The 22852-nt window shown below is 39.0% G+C and overlaps 1 protein-coding gene across 3 annotated transcripts in view; it reads left to right on the forward strand.

The window, feature by feature from the left end:
• Positions 1-22852, forward strand: part of furina (furin (paired basic amino acid cleaving enzyme) a) — a 76821-nt gene that overhangs the window by 39225 nt on the left and 14744 nt on the right. For all 3 annotated transcript variants that reach the window (XM_061045595.1, XM_061045605.1, XM_061045615.1), the window contains exons 3-7: positions 1723-1821; positions 7417-7512; positions 10432-10560; positions 10844-10920; positions 18536-18624. In XM_061045595.1, the coding sequence (XP_060901578.1) occupies positions 1723-1821; positions 7417-7512; positions 10432-10560; positions 10844-10920; positions 18536-18624 (490 nt within the window). The remainder of the gene's footprint in view (positions 1-1722; positions 1822-7416; positions 7513-10431; positions 10561-10843; positions 10921-18535; positions 18625-22852) is intronic.

Genomic DNA, 22852 nt, shown 5'->3' on the forward strand with positions numbered 1-22852 from the left:
GTGGCACTGTTACATAAAACTCTGCATGTGTTGTGGCTGTCTAACAATCTGTTGATGGTGCTTCTTTTGGACACATTGAGGTCTGGCTTCTACAGAGGATTGCACAACATGGTTCCTCACAGGATGATGAGTTTACAGAGAGGCTGTTTCTTTGATTTTAATCTTCCTGACATTGAATCCTGATGCATCTCTGTTTGAGAAATCTGTCTATCAGACTGCTTTGTTTGTGCTACAGAAATATAATTTACTGCAATGTGTTGCATATGGTGTCAAAAAGAATACCTAAAGATCTGTAGCATAAGGCTTTTTTTTATTTATTTAAATAAGTTGTAGTTATTATTTAAAGAATTGACTAAATCTCCTGTTTGAGCCTTTTCTTTCAGTACATCTTTGTACTAGTGTTAGCATTATTTAGAATTGCTTAATGAATCCTGTTTCAGCTTCTAAACCACGTCTTTGATCAGTGTCCCACCTCCCTGGCTCTTATCTGAGCCGACACAATGCACCCACTACCTGCTCTTATCCTTCTCTTTCACAGTGGAGGTACCATCAGCCTCGCTTAATGCCTTTAGATGTCAGCTTTTTATCCTCTTTAATCTGCTGCATTTTCTCTTTGGTCTCATTCTTTAACGGTTTCACACTTGTGGTGGCGGTCCCACCTCTCAGCTAAATATCACTATAAAGTGTGTCTTCCCTCTTGATTATTGCCTCCCCCATTGTCCTCTGATTTTGTGTGCAGGGGCATTTTGTGTCGGCTTGCCTGGAATCGGCATGTTTACTGTGATTAAATGGGAGCAGAGCAGGTTTGGGGGACTGAGCCGTGACTCTCTTGGGGTGTAGGAAAGTTAATGAACACACTTTAGTTATACATCAACATTGGTGGAATTGCTTGAAAAATCTTCATTTGTTTCTTTTAATTCTCTGTTTTTCCACCAAATCTCAATATTTCTGTGACCCATAATTACAAGCTGTTGTGTTATTACTGAAATGTGTGTGCAGTGTATTTGGTTAATGACGCAGTCTTAATGCATTTCCCCATTTTCTCTTTAATGAAATGAATTAACAGTTCAGAGCATATGAAGCATAACACTCCATGCTAGTATTCAAAGAAGGTTTATCAGTTGGCTGATGAGCGCAATTTTTAACGTTAAATGTACAAATATTTCTTTGTACTGGTTCTCAGGGGGCTCTGGGGAATATGGACCATCAGTCAGGTTTCACACAGGAGAACATTTTAGTCGGTATTGTGCAAGGATTTGGAGACAGTTATTGGGAGTGAAAATGGAAATAGTATTTTGTATTTGCGAGCACACCTTTTATGGCTAGTGCAGCTCATTAGCATCACCTGGCAGCACAATATGCAGAAAAAATTATTATGGCCTGCACTGATTGTAGACGGATTCATTATACACGTATACACTGAGTAGAGTCTGGCTCCAACATTTATGGATTTCTTTTACTTCAGTGAAATAAATAGGGCTCTATGCATTAAGCTGATTTGGGTCCATAGATGCTGAGAAATGATACTGTGGTGTTCAGTAAATGTATTTTGGCATAGTTATTCAATCGGAAACAAGGGTACAGGTAACAACAGCAGAGTGATTTCATCCTTGGTAGAAGCTATTATCACATGAGGTGTTATCAAACTACACAGAGGGAGGTAGTGAGATTTTTTTTTTCCTTGTGTGATAACTGATCTTATCTCTTTGTTTTTCTTTCCAGGCTTTTGGTGATTATTATCACTTTCGACATCGTACAGTGTTTAAGAGATCGCTGTCGGAACACAGGGGAACACAAGTCCGTCTGGAACAAGACCCCAAGGTAAGAGTTTTATGGACTGTGTGTTCATGGCTCTGAGTCATGGTCTGGTGGTGTCATTGTATGTGGAGCTGTGGTGTTAAATATCCCTTCTCTTTGTTTTGGAGAGACATTATACTAAATCATGTATTAGGAGCACTTCTCTTTGAGCAGTCGACCTTGTCAAGGCAGATGTCAAATTGACTCGAATGACTTAAAGCTAGGTTACTTAAAGCTTGTAAAACATATTTTATTTATAATGTTTGTCAAAGTTTTGTATTGTCTTCTAGTGACCTGCTGTTGTTTGCTTCCAGTTTAATGAAGTCACTATATGGTGTAGTGATGTTTACAAACCTGAGCACATGGTTTTGATTATTAAATGTTTTGTATATTTGTGTAATTTGTATACAATAAATCAAGGATATTTATGAATCTCTAGACCAATTTAAAACGTTAGAAGTGATCTGCAGCCTTGGCAGAGGGTCTCAAACCTGCCCCAAACTATCACTGGCCATGCTGTCTCCTTGTTCAGCTTAATAGAACCAGTGCAACAAGTTCTGCTGGATTTGTTTGTATCCTAAGTAGAAATGATTCACCTCTTCTTTGGGATTTCCTTTAACTCTGCGGCTCAATTTCCTGTTGTTGAATTCCTTTTTCCCCACAACAGTTGAGGGAAGGAAGAACCTCTTTAGTAAGGATCAGCTCACTTTGTCAGTAGCTACAGGAAAGATTTTTGTTTAGTTCATTAGTATATTTATTCAAGGGAGTTTGCATAAAAGTGCTGTAAGAGTCTTCCGTTTTTTTTTTATCAAAGCTCATGCATTTTTTATGATGTATAGACCTTCTATTGGCTCGATTTTTGCTCTGAGTTGAAGTCCAATCAAAGCTGTTGGAGCTGAAGATCTGCACAAATTTGACTCACATTTGCAACAACTGCTCCGTTTTTGCAATCATAGAAGCATAAAAAATGGATTCCTTATGGGAGTAAATTTCAATTCTAGAGAGGCCGTCCCCTCAGCTTTTAAACGGTCGGGATGAAGCCTGAACAAAAGGGCCGGTAAACTCCTTTTGAAGAGGGTCTAATTGCCGACAAAAGCACCTGGACCTCTGCCAGGTCTCATAGATTGGCTAACAGAGCTCTGTTAATAGGGTCTATTGAAGATTTAAAGCTCGGGTCTATCTGGTACCTACACGCCTTCCACTGTCTTCTGATTTGTTCCCTTGTTGCTTTGTTTAGAGGGTTTGCTTTACCCTGTGTTTTTGTTAGTTGAAAGAAACATTGAACTTAACCATCTATTGTTTGTTTGTGGTTGGGCTCATAATTGCGGGTTTCATTACTGTGGAAGAATAATAGCAGCTGTGACATGTAAAAGCTTTAGCTTTAAGTCTGATCTGTTCTGTAATTGATGTTATGTTCCCTTATGGTGATGATGCCTCATTTGAGGTTTCCATGTAGCCTCAGAGGGAGGATGTGATGTTTGTATAATGAAGAAGGACAATTCAGTGGGTGGGCATAATCAACAAGCGGGGATTTTTTAATTTATTTTATTTATTTGTTTTTGACAGAAAAGATCCTCCACCTAAACTTGAAGCGAGCAGACTGTGTGAATATTAGTTGTGCACATGATCTGGTTCAACACATAATACCGACACGGTGTTCCATTTTCTAAAGCTCATTTATTCTGACATCGCTGTTTGTCAACTCTCGGACTCTGTGTTCTGTCAAACTATAAAATATTTTTTTAACAAACAGAAATTGGAAAGGTTTGTTGTATCACTCCTGCCAAAACTAAGAAATCTGCTCTAAATGAGTTTGGTGCTTAAAAAAAACACAGACTGTGTAACTTTTTACTCGATGTGAAGAGGGAAGCGAACATTTTATTGATCTCAAGTCTAGTTTAATAATAAAGTTGCCACTTTTCATTTTTCAGAACAGTTCGTGGCATTTAATATTAAAAACCATTTGCATTCACTGTTAAAGGTGCTATCAGGAGATTTGTTCCTGTAAGTGAAATGATGAGTTTTGCCCCACAAAGGGGTCAGTGAAAGTTATAACGCTTCTTGTATAGAGCTTTCATTAAGCATTTTTCTCAGGGCTGATTGATTTAGAATCCCCGTTGTGTAAATAGTGACTACAGACACCCAGGGCAATTATGTGTACCATTATTTCATTAGGACTGAAGGAGAGTCTTGCCTTTGCTGTGTTTGATGACATTTTCAGGAAAGGTGTTTGACATTAAGATGACTGTTTGCACAATTGAGCCGGAAATATCTGGTGTTGTTTGCATTTTGAGGGGGCACAACCTAACCGCTAGGCCATCAGCGCCACAGAAGTGATTTTTTTTTCTTTGAAGTATTTTTGAACCAAAGCCCTATTCTGGCATATTTAGGGTTCTTAATGTGCAAAAAGGTTTTGGAATTTCCCCATGCATCACCTCAGCCAGTATTGACATAATGAGCCACAGTGGTTACTGTGTGATCCAAGAGGGCAAAGTAAGCCACTCAAAGAGGTCTTCCTTGCCACTGACCGGCTCAGATTGTTAATCTCAACACCCCTGGGAAATTCTAACCCACATTATCATCGTTGTCTTCCTGCAACAGGTCACCTCTCTTCAAGTGTTCGGTTGAAGAATCATACTTTACAACGAAATGGTCTTTATCGGTAGGGATCCTTTCCGAAGTATATCAGTCTCAGCCGGTCTGTGTCAAAAAAACTCTTTTGGCACTTAACTTGCTGACCCTGACGAATTGCGGCTTGCTAACTATTTTGGTCTTTACTAGCTGAGGAATATTCTGGAGAAATTCTAAAACGTTGTTGTACTGTTTGGCCCATTAAGACCCCAATCAGAGCCCTCGCTTTAAGCAACAATCACCTATTAAGAGGGTCAGTGAAACAAATTACAAAGGCACCTTGATAGCTCTACAACTGCTCCTGTGACCAAACTACACTTGTTTTTTATGTCATGTCATGACAACTTGTTCAAGGGACAAATCAATAATATTGGACTGAAATCTTTGTATTCAGTAAAGTCAATAAATTGACTCCAGTTTTACTCGTGGGGGCAAATAGTTAGTCTAGATAGACCTAGTAGCATCCCTGTTACATTTCTTCTGCAGCTGAAGTGTGAAAAGGGAAAGGCATGCACAGGACGCATACATATCATGTTTTTATATAGGGTACAATACCAAGGGAAATGAATATCACTCCATGCACCACAGGGATAATGGGTTTATTTGAGATGCAGGTTAGATTGAATGCAAGCTATTTTAGCTAAATGGCGCATAAACAGTCAGCTGCCTTGCACATAATTTTATACATAACTACTTGTGTTGCCCTAGATGACAACTCATTAATAAACACCACGTCGTTTTTCTAAGAAACCAAAAATGTTATAGTCAGCAGTGAAACAGACACCTACCTCACATACGTGCGAAAACAAGGTTTCACACAGGATTGCATGATGACAAAGATTACAAGGAAATGGAAGAGGGGAAATAACACACTACTCTATTACGCAAGTGAAATGAGCTTTGTGTATCTCACTGACAATCTCACAGACTATAAAGATGTATTTGGTCTCTCTCAAATTCTCAATATATATATATAAAAAAACAAGTCTTTGTCTATGAGACAGAATGCTTTTCTGTCAATGCTGCTGTTTTGATTAATACAGGAAGCTTGTGTGAAAAAAAAAAGTCACTGGCATTCAAAAAATGCACGTCTTTTTCTAGACCCACCCAGTTTCCAACTAATCAGTTGTTGTAATAAGGTCACAAAGGAAAAGCTTTGAGAAACTGTAGAGATCTGAATCTATCCTTTTAAAGTTGTGATACAGTTAAGAATAAATTATAGATTGAGAGGACACATTGTTACATTCGAGCATCTAATGTTAATGGAGTTAGATCAGTCTCAATATTCACAAATGAACACAGAAGGATTCACAAATGTATTTCAATGCACACACAAATATATACCATTCTATATAAATGTAAAAGAATCCACAAATAAAAAAAATATATATGTCACCACTGTCTGACTGTCGCCTCAATTTAGATTTTGTGGTTTGATCATCTATTTGTTTCTGTGTGCAATATGTCCTGTCAGAGAATACATTGTAATGCCAAATCTAGAAGACAAATAGTTTAATTATGTGTTTTATCTCTTATGTTGCAAATGAGAATATGGATCATTGAGCATAAAAAAAAAAGAAATCAACGATCAGTTGACTGTAGGCAATATCTTACAGATCAGATTTGACTGTTAAATCCTTAGCATGGGACACCCCTACCACGCTAACTAGATTCATCTTCTTGTTGCTGTGCTGCTGATGAATTTAGCCGAATAGAATACAAGACACAGGCCTTTGTTTTCTGAATGTGATAGATCAGATTCATTTTTCTTCTTAAGTGCCACATGCTGACAACACGAGCAAAAGTGAAAAATTGTTGTGCCAGTCTCCCTTTTTTGGAGATATTCTTAATTTATATTCTCAGTATCTACTGTAATGAGACTGTCAGATCCCCTGTTGGTCCAAAAAACTGTTGCCCCCCCCCCCCCCCCCCCCCGCCCTTTCTTGGTTATCTGCCCTTTTCCATCTGCGCAAACATAGACTGCTTCCTTTTATTTCCTCCCACAACTGGCAACTTTTTCTCACCAAAAAAGCATTTGCTGACACACAGTTTGTCAGCAGTAGTTTGAGTTTTGACTCATTGTGTCAAAAGCCCCATCTCACAGTGGAAAAGTTTACTGTGGAAGTCTGCCACAGCTGTACCTCCCACTGCTGACCTCATCCTCCCAGTAAGAATCAGCTGGAAATTTCCCCCCTATTTTAAACTCACCAGTAACAGATATGAGACACAGATCTGACGCCTCACGCACAAACCTCTACTCCTTGAAGATAAACGATTCCGTTATAGCGTCTTATTATGCTGGTGCTGAATTGGCATCGTTTCATCGTTGCAGCTAATGTGACCTTCATCACTTCTTTTCTCTTTTTTACTCTTGTGTCTCTGGTGATCTGCAGAGAGAGGGAGAGGTGCGCTGTGATTTGGTCGTCCTTCACATCAGGTGCTCCCTCCTTGCAGCAGGCAGCTCTCTGTCTTCTTTCACTGACATATTTAGTTTCTTTTCTGGTCCACCCAGCCAGTTTTTGCTGTAAAGCCAGCACGATTCTGCAGAGGGAGTAAGATGCAGGCTTACTTTCCCCTGTATGCAAAATGCCTCTGTCAACACTTTCTGCAGGAGCTCACACATTAGGAAAGCCAGCTGCAGACCGTGTTACTGTTGTTGTGAGACTCATACTGAAAATGGACCTCTGTGTGTTTGTTCTTTGTGCGCATATATGTTAAGATTCTCTCCGAGTGCATATTAAATCTTTGTGCATCTCATTCTACAACAATCTAGACATTTAATTAGCCTGCTGGTGTGGAGTCTCATTAGTGATTAGTGAGGGGTCCTCGATGCCCCATTGTCTCTAGTTTCACTTCGTCTCACGTCATCCTGCTGAAAATTTGCTTTTGCAGCTTGAGTATTTTTCATTGCTGAGCATCAATTCAAAAGTATGTTTTTGATTTGCTAATTTGTACATGTTTTTGTTTATTTGTGCCATCCTTGTTCAGGTAACTTGGGCGGAACAACAGGTGTCAAAGCGGAGGAAAAAGAGGGACGTCTATGTGGAACCTTTGGATCCTAAGTTCAGAGACCAGTGGTACCTGGTGAGTATTAAACATTAAGCTAGGTGTGTGTGTGTGTTTGTCATACACAAATCAGCATTGAATACTTGTTATCCACTGAAAGTCAATAAAGCTAATTAAATCTGTGGTGATGTTGTTTCCTCTGCTGTCAAAAGACAAGCCAGTGTGCATCCAAGAATGTACGTCTTGGTGTGAAAGGCTGACGTGTGTCTTGTTTGCAGAAGAAGTGTCTCTGCTTTTGTTCAAGCATCTCCTTTCAGTGAAGAAACTGAGAGTGTCTGTGATTTCTGAATTGCATCCTTTTTCAATTTTTTGGTTGGCTTGAATCTGAAACAAAGAGAGAAAGCAGAGAAAGTGGAGGTGATTCACCTTGAAGCGCTCTTGTTCTCAGCTGATTGATTTTCACGTTTGACTAGAGGAATGTCACTGATTCATTGGCCTGTTAGAAGCAGCTGTAACAACCCCTGAGATTTTCTCTTCAGCTCCACTCTTCCTTCAATTACTGCGAGGATGCTTCAGGCAAAAGAAGACTCGCGCTAATGCAAAACAGACTTGCATCACCAGTAGTTCAAAATGTCTCGGCTTTGACGGAGGCAGGCTGACTTCCCTTGTTGCAGTAGTTAGCAGCAGCATGAAAGGCAAATGAGCAGATAAAAGCCTGCCGCCTGGTTTTATAAATGTTACTTGGTATAATAGCTTCTGACTTTAGTCACAAGAATTGAAAGTAGTTAACTGATAGCTGAGTAAATCCTGTCTGTGATGGATATGGATTTGGAAAGGTTTTGTGTCAAATTTAAGTGCTTGTTACTGTCTTTCAGGAATGAAAGTGCAACCTAATAACATTTTAATTATCAGTGGATCTGCCACATGTTTTCTCAATAATGTTTGGGCCATTAAATGTGAGGGCAAAGAATGAAAAAATAAAACATTCAGAGCATGAAATTATGCTCTCTAAATGATTTATTTTCCAAGAAGTACACCATGTCCAGAGGATATTCCCCTGACTGTCAAATTGATGACAAAAAGTATACAAATCCTCACATTTGATAAACTGCACTCAGCTTTTAACAGTAAGGGGGAAATGTACAGCTCATTGCAGCTCTGGAAACTGTGTTGGTACAGTTTTGGATGACAGAAGATAAAGCAGTTCATTTAAATAATGTATGATAGGAAACTGTTTACAAAGAAGCAGAGAATGCATAATGTTCTTAAACAGTATCATTATGGCTTTAGTAATGTTTTTAAAGCAGTGCTGAACATGTATGAGAGTAAAAACTTCAAAACTAAGATTGATTTCTGTTTGCGTCTGCAGACAGCCTGTGAGGTTGTGAGCTCATTAAACAACAAGAGATATGAAAACTGGAGCAACAACCTTTGCTATTCTCAGATCCTTTCCACTGGTGGGATCAGCTGAGCTCTGAGCAGAATGTAAATGTCACCATTTCATCAGTGACACAAAAAAAGTACAGTTGAACATGTACATTGTTAAGAAAATGAAAGGCAATGTCAAGTCAGCATCAAGTGTTGGAGATACCAACATTTCTTGTTGCTTCTGTTTGATGCAAATTTAAGTTTGTCCTTTAGGTAACAGGAATGATTTCCCCAAATACAACGGAAAAGCTTTTTATCAGTCCTGAGACAGTTCACTCTGAATGTACATGTTGGTCAAACCATCTTATTAACCTCCCTGATGCAATATTATGAACATCCAAGAAACCAATTGAAATGCTAATTAGCTTCTTTTTAACCTTAAACTATCTGCATCAAAGCTTTAGATGAAGTGTCATTCTTGGTCCGGTATAAGAATTTCTCCTTGCATCAATATTTGTTTGTGAATTATAAACTGTTTAAGAGAAGAAGAGAAAAAAAGTTATTTATTTTTGTAGATATGTTTGCATGCTTCAGGTGCAAAGCAAAGTCCCCTGGGGTCAATAAAGGTTTCATTAATTTAGAAGCACAAAGATGAAGCAAAGGTTGCCGGCTTACAGAAGTGTGCTGCCTCTCTGTCCTGGCAGAAAATAAATCGGGCCTCATTAAAACCAAACCCAGCCAGCCGGAGGAGGAGAGTGTGGGTGGGTCTGTGTGCAGGTTGTCCTTTGTGGACAGATACTAATGGTCAGCATCTGTTACTACAATGAATGTTTGAGTCTTTTTCTGATATCGAAATGATAGGACAGATTTTTTTCCCACTGATGAATCATAGATTTGCCTCAAAGCTGAAATCTTAAGCAGTAGATCAAGCTCTCAGTGTGCAGGAGGAATTCTGATAGTAAGGGAAAAACAAAAAAAAACGTAGTTTTAGTGCAATATTCAAAATGAAACCTAGACACTCAGCAGATCCTACACATAACGCCTCCGCAATCTGAATCAGCATTGCAGATCACAACATTCAGCTTTAATTGATTTTCCTCTCAATGGTTGAAGTGTGAATGACGTTACAAGGTTGGAAAGCAAACCTTTCCCTGTGTGACGGACTGCAATTCTAAGGGTCTGAAAAAAGAAGGGGGTGAGCTTTGAACTCGATTAAAAGCAGGCAGGGCTTTGGACCAAAGGTCAAGCTGAATGTCAGAAGCGTATCAAAAAGCATACAGAATCATGACTGGGTGCTGCTGCTCTGCTTGATATTGAATGCAATAAATGCTTGCATGCAGTGATGCTCTTTGGAATAGAGATACTCTTTTTAATATTGTAATACCCTTTCCCCCTCATTTAAAAACTTCAGTGTTTCACTGTGAGGGAGAATGACTGAAACTCAATAAGCAGCCCCTTTCTGTCGCGGATGCTGCTGCCTGAAGCTCACTCCTCATCTAAATGTCTTAATTGATTGCCTTCTATTTTGGAGTAAGCCCTTCAGGGTTTAGTTAAAAGCACAGTCCTGTCAGCTCTCAGGTGTCCCTCAGATAAATGAGATTCTAAGTTATTTGCCTTCTCCATCCTCAGTATAACAGCAACCACCGTGACCTGAATGCCAAATCTGCGTGGCAGTTGGGCTACACAGGTAAAGGGGTGGTGGTGTCCATCCTGGATGATGGGATAGAGAAGAACCACCCAGACCTGAGCCAGAACTATGTGAGTATGACTTGAATGAGCTGAAACAGAAATCTTCTCACACAGGGTCGGCATGAAGTTACAGCAAAAAGAATAAAGATAAAAAGAGAATAAATGGAGCAGATTTTGAATCGGAGATAGTGACTTCTTAGAACTGAGCTGATGGATTTTAAGAATCATGTCCACGCTGAAAAAATAGCAAGTTTAATATTTTGCAGATATTTGCACACTTAGAATTTGAAAATAGCTGTGTATTTTTTTTTCTATCTCACTCTGACAGCTTATCTTTTATTTCTTCTCTAAGGACGAGAATGCCAGCTATGATGTGAACGATGGCGACCCAGATCCACAGCCTCGATACACGCAGCTCAATGACAACAGGTAGAAACCTCTAACTATAATGTGTTTTCTTCTCTTCTCCTTATCCTCCAGACTGCCCTGGAACCACACGTGTGTTTTTTTCTAAATGCCTGCTGCATGTGCAAGTCATGTCAGGATGAAATTACACGTGTTCATTAATTCTTCCCCCTCACTGTCTGAAGGCTGACAGCTGATGTGTAAATAAGCATGTGGTTGTTAATCACCCGCTGCCGAGTCAAAGGGCGACATTTATAGGAGACAAACTAATGAAAGGCCAAAGCCTGTGAGGTTTGATTTGTCCGAGACATTTAAATTTTCCTCCGTTTCATGCTTTTTAATTTCCTAAATTGCACAATTACTTCCTCCATATAGAGCTTGCCCCCAACTTAGAGTTTGTGGTTTTCTTTTAGCCTCTTAAGCCACCCAGTCACCCCCAAGGCATTTCTGCAGCCCGGCTAAGTCGTGTAAATCTACACATGGATTAAGGTAGTGTGTGAAGAAAACATCTTTATTGCAGTGGCCTCTGCTGATGACATTAGGAGTTGTTTACCACCGCAGTGATGTCTTGCAGAGAATTGATTCAATTAAGTTCTTCAGCATTAATGAATCAGCAAATCTCTTGGTGCTTGTCTTCCTTCATTCACACCACCTGCCTTGTTTGACTTGAACTTCTGATTAGCTTTTAATCTGCCGGTTTGTGGGGCACTGGACTGCCTGAGAGGCTTTTTTGATTATTAGGCTCACTATGATAACAGATGATAGACACAGAACAATAGTTTGTCATGGATGGAAATCAAACACCCCCCAGCAGACACAGGGTCCTGGAGTGGGCTCCATGGATAGGGAAGCCAGGTGGAGAATGACCGTAACACACTGCAGCTTTGCCAGTACTGTATAAAGTCTTTAAAGGCTTTGTTAAACGTATCAAAGGTGGAGGCTGACTGTAGTAGGTGTTCAATGGTTTTCAAACTCAAAATAGAGTGTGCTATTTTAGAAAAGAACTTCACACATTTAAAGTCATCAGTAATAGTTCCTCTAAACATGGAGACAATTAAAATGTTATGCCTTTACTTTATACTTCAGCCCAATTCTAGTGTTTTTTATGATTCTGTGCCAGTGCCTGTAAATGTTTTCACCACTGCCATCAACAAAACCCTAAATGGGGAATTTCTTGTAGAAGAATGTGGGAGAACATCCCTGTGGTGCAGCTCCGCGGATCCTCAATCTATGCCAAAGCACGCATAAGCTCTTCTGGGGGCTCTCGGTGGCCCAGAGCCCAGCCGAGACACTCACTATTGATGTTTCCTCGTTCTGGCTGCTCCTCTTGCCAACCCTCGCTCACCTCAGCCCTTATCTCTTGCCACCCAGCTCTCTGTGTCTTCCTCATGGCAGGTTGAAATGTGAGGGAGCGTATTTGTGTACGTGTGTGTTTCTCTTACTTTGCAGTGGGTAGGTGCAGATGCATGTGTAAACAACCTGTGGGCGAGCATGAAAATGCGTGAGGTTGTGTAAGACTGTAAGTATCTGTTCCCTGCAGAAGCCCAACTCTGTTCACCTTCATAAAGCTGCCTTTCTTTCCCAGCATACAGGAAGCAGTGAGGATGGTTTAGCAGCAATGTAACCATTCAACGACTTGTTTATCTAAGATGGCATGAGATCTAGGTGTTTCTCTTTCCAGGTTTTCTTCTGACTCATATCAGGATTCTTTCCAAATCTGCATCTTTTCACACTCATTTTTGTTCTTTAGACTTGATGCCTCCAAATTAAAGTCAAGGCTTACCCCCAAAACAATGGAACATGGAAAAATGTATTACACTATTACAACATGAGCAACAAACATTACAAATAATCTTGATGTATATGTACTTCATAAAACATTTGGAAAGTGCTAAATGACTATGCAAAAATATTCAGAAATGTTGACACACATTGACCGATGAAGGATCGATTTAACAGATCTACTAACAGAAGGCTGATTCATTTTCACTAGCCCCTACATTTATCCCTCTCTAGACACTTTCATCATACCCTTCTCTTTACCATCTTCTAAAAACATGTCCAGACCTTTTTTTATCCTGAAGGCCAGCTCATTAGTGAACTGGCAGAACCATTACTAGACTTAAGAACAAGCAGAGCAAAACAGTTGTTCTGATGTACCTTTGAGGCTATGTGCAACCAAAAGACTAATGAACAGCAAACACTGCTATCTGGCCTCTAGAGCCTCAATGATTTTTGTAGAAAGTAATTAAGCTAATGCAAGAGAGAAAAGGCAATTGAGTGAAATATGTTGTGTAGCAGACTCTCAATGGGGCCAGGAGTGGGACTTTGAAGATAAAAAAAGATCAATGCAATGATGGACACAGGCATGGGCTGGTGATCTGGCATTTTAGGCAAATGTCAGACTGGCTAAAAAAATAGTTGTTGGGGGAAAAATTGTCTGGATGCACCACTTGATGTTTGAACTGCCTATCTGATGAGGTCTTACATGCTCCCAAAATATATAATGGGCTGCCTATACCCATATGTCTTTGTGGTGGTGGTTCCGACTTTTGCTGTCCCCATCCCTTCATATTAGATCTGGGGAAAAAGGTAGGTTCAAGTGGAAAGGGTCAAAGAAAAAAAGAAAATCTTACGGCTGAAGCTGCAAAATCATTTCAAAGCTGCTGTGAGGATTTTTGAACAAGTTCTGGAACACGATGAAGATGAAACTGATACCCCTATATGACCTACAAAAGCAAACCAGACCATCAATGAGTAGACAGATTTTTGTATTTGTTTATGTTTAATGCCTGTAACCAGTGCTTGTCAGTGTCAAATGAATGAACACAGACAGGAAGTGTTGCTGTTAAAGGTCTTGGTTAACATCTTTCCAGTCCTTCAACAGACACAGTTTAAAACATGTTCATGACAAAAGCATGCCTCTTGAGCAGGTCTCCAAAGAGAGACAGTGTAGGTCCTGCACAGTGATAATGGCTCTTCCAGCTGTGGGGATGAATACTGATCATGTCGTTGGCCTCCGGGCCTGCAGCCAACTGTAACCCGAGTTAGTCTGTGTGAGTGGAATCTGCCATGGGGATTGTCCTGGCCTGTAATCGGAACAAGACTTTACTGAAATTCCCCTTTGTTCACCATAATCTCTTATCATCTGCGTTACATTTGAGGCGTGAATCCTGAGATTATTGCACATTGTCTCTAAGAAAAAAAAAGAAAAAAAAAAGGTCTTTTATAAGCCTTCACAATCTTCTCCCTTTCCCCTTTCACAGGGAGAACTTTTCCATGAGGATTTGTTGGGCTGGATTAGTGAAGTCATAGAAGTCTTTTAAATAAAAATCATTTGCTGTTCTTACTGTGTGTTGCCTCGTTAAGGGATGCTGTAAATTTTGAACCTTTTAATCGCTATGTGAAGAGCTTGCATCACGTTGGAAGTTTGGCAGACACCTACACTATCTGACTATTGTTTCACTTGGTTTTGTTTTAGTCAGGGAGCAGCTTGTATTCAGTGATATTTATGATGTGTCTTCACAGTACTGTGTTCATTTTTTCAATTTAAAAAACAGTGTGAGGATTAGTGTAGGGAATAGCAGGATAACTCACAATACGATACACAATATACAATAAGCACAATATGTTGACCACGATAAGGATAATATCACAAGCCAGCTATTGTGTAATAAGTGATTTATTGCAAAATAATCGTATAATGAAACATCATGATATCTGATAATCTGATGAATACAAAATTATGACGCTGACTTCTTCTTTTATCCTGCTGTCAACTTTTTCTTTGGCCAATTTACTCTTGTTCAAGTTACTCTCACTCATGACTTAAGCACCACCATGAGGAGTCATGAGGTAGTGGCACAATGAGTGAAATTGTCAGGGAAATTTGTTAAGAGTACCTTAGATTGTTTTCTTTGAATATCCATATTTGTTATTTTTTAATTTTATCACATGAATCAGGACCACGATATATTGCCATATCAATTTTCCCCCAAACCCAAGTAATGAGGCTTGTGACAAATTCTTGACAAAGTCTTGCTGTTAAAATAAATAGCAAATTGTCCCAAACTGGCCAAACCAGACTAAGTGACTTCTAACAAAATGTGCCTATGAAACTACTGTAATAGTGTTAAGTTCAGTAAGTAGGTGTTGTTGTACTAGAACACGAGGTCATTGCTTGAGATCAGATCAAGTTAAATCTTTTCCTCAACAAATCCTTTAACAACCACTTGTTGAATGACTGGCCAAGATATTAAAGTCTTTGACAAAAACCCAAATGTTTTTTTTCTTATTGTTAAAGAGCACTCATTGAAAACAGTCATTGGGATTTTAGCTTCAAGCAGGATTCTTGTTGTGCTTTGAAGAAGTGGATGCAGCTGAGAGTGAAGACATCCCTGTGAGTACCAGTGAGGAAATAAAGCCTGTGAGTGCCCGTGTGTCAGAGAACCATCTATCAGACAGATATTCTGGCAGTGATAATTAATCCCTGGTACTTGTTAACAACTGATTGAACAATGATGTGCTTGTCGTGACAAACAGCTCTTTGTTCCTGCAGACAATGTCCGGGACTATTTTCACTGCAGCCCTTCATGTGATGATCTCCAGTGCAGCTGTGCTGTCACCTCTCTCCAGCCTCCTCTCTAAAACACACTGAGCCTGGAGGTTGGATCCGGGTCTGGTTTCATGTGATGTCAGTCTATCTGTAGAAATGTGTACGCACAGAGAAATTGAGGATATGAAGTCAAACCTTGCTCTTATTGTCAGAGGACTGGTGGCTCCCTCAGGCGTCTCATTGTGACTGCTCATTCAGTTGACATATGAACTCACACAGTCAAGGCTTCTAATTAGCTATGATATAATCCTGCATATGGGGATTAGTGCCATACACTATTAGAATAATTTGTGATATAAATTAACATTTACTGGTGTAGTGAAGCATCATGAAGGCTTAAGGCTGTGTGTGCACATAATGTCACGCTGATAGATTAATTTTTAGAAAGGTCAGAGCAGGTTCAAGATTATTTTATTAACTGTAATACATGTGCTTTAGATAGTCATTATCCCCTATCTGCCTCTGTGCTCTCAGATCTAAGGCTTTTTTTTTGTTAAATTTACACATCACACATTTTCTAACTGTTTTTTGGAACACATTATGTTTTGTTTAACAAGGAAAATAACTGGAAAATGTATGAATTATTGATATTTAAAAGTAATCTGAAACTATTTTAGCAATTCCATCCATTGCCTATTGAGCTTATACTGTTAAAGGTCAGAGGGGGTCGGAGGCGAGCTGTCATTGGATCAGATCACAGCTTTATAGAAAAGGAATAGGGCCAATGAGGGTTTTCTTTTAGTTCTGAATGTTTTTCTCCACCATCACCTAAAGAGCCACATTTCATTGTAAAAGTCATTAGCTGAACTAACCATCTTGATTCCTACCAAAATACTTCTGCTCCTAATCATTATATGGATAGTTAAATGAAAAATGAAAACGATTTTATGTTACAGACCCCTTGGTAAATTAATAGCAGCGAGCAGGCTGCTTTCACAAGTACATTTCAATAAAGTGTTTGACCCACTGATGCACTCTTCTTCATATTCTTATTGACCCAAACACTGAGTGGGAGCAGTAGAAGGATTCTCCTTGTATCCATTTTATCACTCCTGGGAAAATCACTCCCGGAAACCTGATTGTGCAAGTCTTTCTTGCATAATCAGTTACAGAAACTGAGAGCTTCCACTCCGTATCAGCATTTGTATGCTATGAATCAGTCTACCATGTAAGTGACTGTAATGAATGTGTCAAAAAGAAATTTGAAAAAAGGCTCAGATGAACACTGAAGTTATAAGCCTATGCATGCTCTGCATCCAATACAGACACCTGAGCTGCTTCTTATCTTCAGCTACATCACAAACACAGATGCTGCCTGTCAGACATCAGACTCCAAAGTCAACAGACTAGCACTTCCAGGAATGTTGAGATAAAGTTCTCTGAGAAAATGTCCAGATGACATTTATGTGTGTGTGTGTGTGTGTGTGTGTGTGTGTGTGTGTGTGTGTGTGTGTGTGTGTGTGTGTGTGTGTGTGTGTGTGTGTGTGTGTGTGTGTGTGTGTGTGTGTGTGTGTGTGTGTGTGTGTGTGTGTGTGTGTGTGTGTGTGTGTGTGTGTGTGTGTGTGTGTGTGTGTGTGTGTGTGTGTGTGTGTGTGTGTGTGTGTGTGTGTGTGTGTGTTTACTTTTGTGTTTTTAATCATCCGGCAGACCTTCACCTCTTGGGTCTTAACAACCTCTGACTTTATTCAAATAAAGTCCTGTGACACATTCGATTTATGATGCTGATTTGGACTGGGACATTGTCATTAACCTCTGCTCTTTTTAGCTCACCCCCGTGTCTAAAAAGATCTCTAAGGACCTGCTGAGGAATTATAATTCTCTGACCTTGTGTCATTATACCAGTGTCTTTAATGAAAGCAGAAGTCTTCAGAATACTGTGAATAAGACAGCTGAATAAAAACAGGTTGTGGCTTTTGTGACCTCGGACTTCTCTATTGTGAACTGTTTTAATTGCTCTTCAGGTAATTCAATTTCTGTGATGTATTATTAAATCAAATAACTCTTTGTTAGAAAGCTAATTCATCTGACTAAAATGGCATAGGGTTAAAACCGTACGTGAACATGACTGCTCCAGCAACACTTCATCAAACTGCATCTTTATTGTTTTGAAACAGAGAGATCATATAATGCGTGTTTAATACTCATTAAACACTTAAATGAAATATCTTTAATTGCAGACTACCCTTAAATTAAATTTCCCTTAAATCCTGTCAGTAAAAATAATACTAATGTGTCAGAGGAGGATATGTACTGCATCCAGGTTCATTTAATTCTTGTGTTTGTGGTTTGGCTTGATACCCTGACTGCCTTAATGGAGGCCTACTGGCATAGAAAGTTCCGTCAGCAGTGAATTTCATGCGTTTCTCTTGTTTCCTGGTGTGGCACAGTGTTTCCGAGGCTCCAGCATTCCTCTCTGTTAAGGGCTGCACTCCAGTGGGGGTTGTGTTCAGGTTTGAAGGGCATTAATGGTGCAAATCCATCTGGCAGACCATGAGAGTGCACCTGACTGGAATGTGATGATCAGCTCCTCTGTAGCAGCTCCTTGGATCGCTACACTGCGATGCCTGCAGCTAGAGCTTACTACACGGGCCCAGGTTTAATAAAACAGCCATTGTGAAAACAGCAAATCTTATTCACCCCCTGTATGTGTGACATGTCATCTGATTCTTCTTTAGCTTGTCTCAAGGCCCTAAGCCATTCGAAGGTCCTTAATGCTAGAAGGCTATAGATAATGAACAGTGGTCTGCATTGATAGACTGAATGTTTTCTTTTGGACTGATGTGGGAATTCATATTTGCTTTAAAGAATTGAAGCCAAGAACATTTCTCTGAGTTAGCTTTTTCTCATTCTACTTTAGGGAAGGACATTTTTACACAAGCAGCTGTTTTTAGAAATGAATGCTACCTCTGCTGTCACAGTTTACATAGTAAAACACTATGTCATTAGAATAATGACTCTTGCACAACGATAAGTGGTTTGCTATATTAATATCCATCTAATTTCCTCTATCTTTCCTCTTTCCAGGCATGGGACAAGATGTGCAGGAGAAGTTGCTGCGGTGGCCAACAATGGATTCTGTGGAGTCGGCGTGGCCTACAATGCCAAGATTGGAGGTACGGTCAGCTCAAAACAAGACAGTGATTTATTTGATCTCCCGTAAGGAAAAACCTTGGTTTCATTTTCTTTTGTGACTGACAGAACTGCTGAAATACATGTTCTGTAGTTTTAGTTTCAGTCCTTTTCCCGGGCACTTCATGCCTCTTAATCCTTAGCATCACCAAAGTCGTTATGTGACTCGCCAATACACTGTTCAATTCAAGTTACAAGTTTTTGATGGCTAATTTTACAGAATCTGCAATACAATACAAAATAGTGTTGTCTGCATAGAGATGCCCATGACAACCATTCAAAGAAGAAACAATGTCATAAATATATACAATGAAGAGCATGGGACCCAAGAGTGAACCTTGTGGCACACCTCTATTAATGAACAAAAATTCCTATTTACGGTGACCTAACTTAACACACTGAGGCCTGTCAAACAAGTGATCCTGAAACCGGGCACATGCACTTTTAGGGCTTGAGTTGGTTATTTACTAAAGATTCCATAACTATTGCAAGACAGGGTAATTTGGGATGGGACGATAATTGTTTAAATAATCCCTAGCATCACCTTGATGCCAGGGAACCACATCTGCAGATTTCTATACATTAGGAATTCTTCAGATTTCTATACATTAGGAATTCTTCACAGTAAGTGTATTCGTTTTTTACAGAGTAATGGTATTGAAACATCTTATTGTAAAGTTTAAAAATGGCAGTTTTAAGGCAACATGTTTTCACTTAATGTCAAATTTATATGTCAGTATCTACTGAAAAATGGTGCAGACAAAACATAATGCACACTCTTAGCGTGTACTTTTAGCATAATCCCATAGCTACATGTAGCGGAGACAACATAAATAGCACAGTTGTGTTAAAACCTTCTTGACAAAAGCACAGCAATATAGGAATATAGCTGGCTTTGTAGCAGTTTTGCTGTTTCACATTATGTTGTACAGATGTAGCTTGTAAACTGCTAACTCACTGTGTTCAGGGACGTCTAGTTTTGGTGTCTGAAAGAGACGGAGGGCTTGAAAATGCTGTCTTCAGTTTGTTAAAGGCAGATCAAGAATCTTTTGAAGTGATGCCACAGACAGGCTGGAGTCAAATCGTCAAAAAAACATTTGTCGAGACCTTGTTGTTCCCCTGCTGTGGTGTCGGCCCCCTCTGCTCCTGAGCCACACTCACTTAAATGTGTCACTTTAGTCGAGAATATTTCATCACCCATCGACCGTCACCAACATTATGCCATGCAGACTTGTTTTGCCTTCCACTGCTGAGCTAATGAAATAAATAGAAAATATATCTGGCCTGCACTCTGTCTCTGTCACTTTATCTCTTTGTTTTTCATCTGACACATTTTTCTTCCCAAATTTTTGTCTAGAAAGCAAATGACCAAACTTTTTTTTTTTTTTTTTTGTAATGGGTAAAGCTGAAACGGTTTGTCCAAATCACAAACCACTCTGATAATTTATCAGCATCTAATGCGTTATTTCAGGCAAGGTGGAAAACAAGGCTTTGGTTAACCTTAAAGATTGAAGATTTCTTGGTTTGAGAATTTGGACAAGCTATTCTTTTTTTAAATGTAGTCATCTGTCTAAGTGTTGTTTATCTGTACAGAAGATAGTTGTGGCAGTGCCAATGTTGTGCAAGCTTGGAAATGAAGACTGAGTCAAAGAGGGATCAAGGTTAAACTCAAACATCATTTTTTTAACAAGCCTGTGTACTTATACTCACTTTCTGTTCGCTTTAATGTCACCTTGTACTTTACCAAACTTCAGCAGGCGTATATTTTTGAAGACAAGGTATGAATTTACTTTACAAACAGAATGTGGATTTAGATGAAACATGTAGTACAGGGTCTTTGCTTGAAGGGCAGATGATGACTACAGAGTGGCAATGTTAGTAGAAAACATCATATTTTAATTATGAAAGGATTTTATTATTTTAAGAACATTTTCCTCTGCCAGAGATAAAAAGTTTGAATGTCGAAAATATATTTAAATATGAATTTGTTTGTTCTAAAAAGGATTTGCACCCTGATGTGTTGTTTTGCTTCTGCCTTCAGGGAGGACGCTTTTTTAAAACTTTCTGTTCTCGTTCTTCAAAAGAATCTTCAGTGGCTTTGTGATATTCAAAAACAACAACGTTGATTTGTATACATTTTTCATTTGAACAACTTATTTTATTATTATTTCATGATGTTTTATGTAAGCTTATTTATCCCAGTAGTTATCTAAATTAAATGTGATATAAAGATCAAAGCTGATTTTTTTTTTTTTTATATGGTCACATTTCTACTACATGTGCTTGTGTTTTGTGTTTGCTTATAACTTGCTCCTGTGCTGAGAATGACTTGCAGTGTCTTATGCTTTGATAATGTGTAATGTTTTAACTACAGGAGCTCCTTTTTCCTGGGGCATGCTTTCATTACCTCTCCGAGTGTTATAACGTCTTTATGATCATTCCAGATGGCAGGCAGGAACACACCACATGGCATTCAACTTTTTTTAACACAGCCAGTAGATGTGTGTGGGCATGAACATTGAGCAGGAGGCAGCCTGGTGTTTTGATAAATCAGTAGAATCAGAAAGATGTATGCATATTATCTCTCAGAAATACATTAGCATCATCTATAAATGCCAGTTGAATAGCTTTGCTGCTTGCTATGTCAATAAATGATTTATGGTTCAGAAAACATCAGCTGCAAACTTCTACTCATGGAAAAGCCTCTTTGTTAACTAACCCTTCATCAGCCATTGTTACAACACATTAGATTCAATTTAAAATTACTAAATTACAAGAAACAGTTATTGGTAGCTGTTGCTGATGGCTAGCTCACTAGCTACTGCTACTGCTCAAAAAAATCCACACAACATTTCAAAACTGACGGAGCAGATTCAAATCTCTGACAAGACCGTGTTTAAACCACAAGGACTATTTTTCTAACACTTAAAAACTCAAGCTTAAAAATATTTAAAATTGAAGCAGTTATTCAAATAAACAAATCTTATTTCCAAACATTTGATTCCTCCCTCAACATTTATTTCCATCCTATAAAGTCTTAGTTTGATTTTTTGATATGTGAAAGTAAGCTCATGGTGCTCATGGTAGCTGGTGAAGGGATGAATTACTTCCTGGTACGAGGAGCAGTGATGAGCCAGACCTTCACTTATCACTGATCTGACCCAGTTAAAACTGAGTAGTCAAGATTTTGCAGGTCAGACATGAACTGTAAACAGAAAGCCAGCTTTCCCTTAAACATCAAAAACCAAAATAAAATGTTTTAAATCCAAGCCAGCTGGGCCAGTTTAGTCCTTCTGGTGGCCAGAGAGAATTTATTGGAACGGCTGAATACAGGAACAGCAGTGCAAAAGCGTCTCTGATTCCTAACCTGTCCACTTTCCCACCAATGCCACCTGCTGTACTGTAACATATTATTCACCCAGGAGACTCCTGTGAAATATTTCATGCTAGATTCAAACACATTTTGGCTGGCTTAGATCTTCTACTATACATGAGTGTGTCAGGGCTCAAAGAAGTCCTTCAGGTGAACTGAAAGAAACCCCTCAGACCCGACAAAATGACAATAAATATAACACAGAGTTACTGCAAATGTCAGCTCAGAGCTCCTCTCCCTCAGGGTCTCCACCAAGGCTATTTTCAGGAATTTATTATCTGTCTGTTCGGTCAACTTACATGTAATTTTTCAAGCAAAAATACCACATTTTGGGAAATATTTGTACAGTCATTCTCAAAAGTACTTTTGTTTAATTTTATAACCTTCAGTTCAGACTGAGCCATTCCAACTGTTTCCACGTTTTTCAGTCTTAAGACATGCAAAGCAGAACTATGCATGCCAGTTTTAGGTTCATATGTTGCGTACGGACAGGAGTGCATTCAATCGTCTCATCTCACTAAATTCAAGAAAACAAAAAAAAACATATTTCCCCAAAATTGTGAGTATCACTTTAGGGATTATGTCTGACTTCTACTTTGTTTGAAACAAGGATTAAGTCTTCTCAAATGGAGGCAAAAAGAGCAGCCAACAATTAAATTAGATGTAAAATGTTATAAAACTTAAATGTGAGCAAGAGTTAATAAGCGAAAGTTGTTTGTTTGACTAAGTAGACTAGAATCTGCTCACTTTCCATTAAGCCTGTTGACATTGATTATAATTCTGCCCTGTACAGACAAAAAGATTAAAAGAACTGTTTTTTTCATCATCCTTTATTTCTC

Source organism: Labrus mixtus, chromosome 1 (assembly GCF_963584025.1).
Source record: "Labrus mixtus chromosome 1, fLabMix1.1, whole genome shotgun sequence".
Lineage (NCBI taxonomy): Eukaryota > Metazoa > Chordata > Actinopteri > Labriformes > Labridae > Labrus > Labrus mixtus.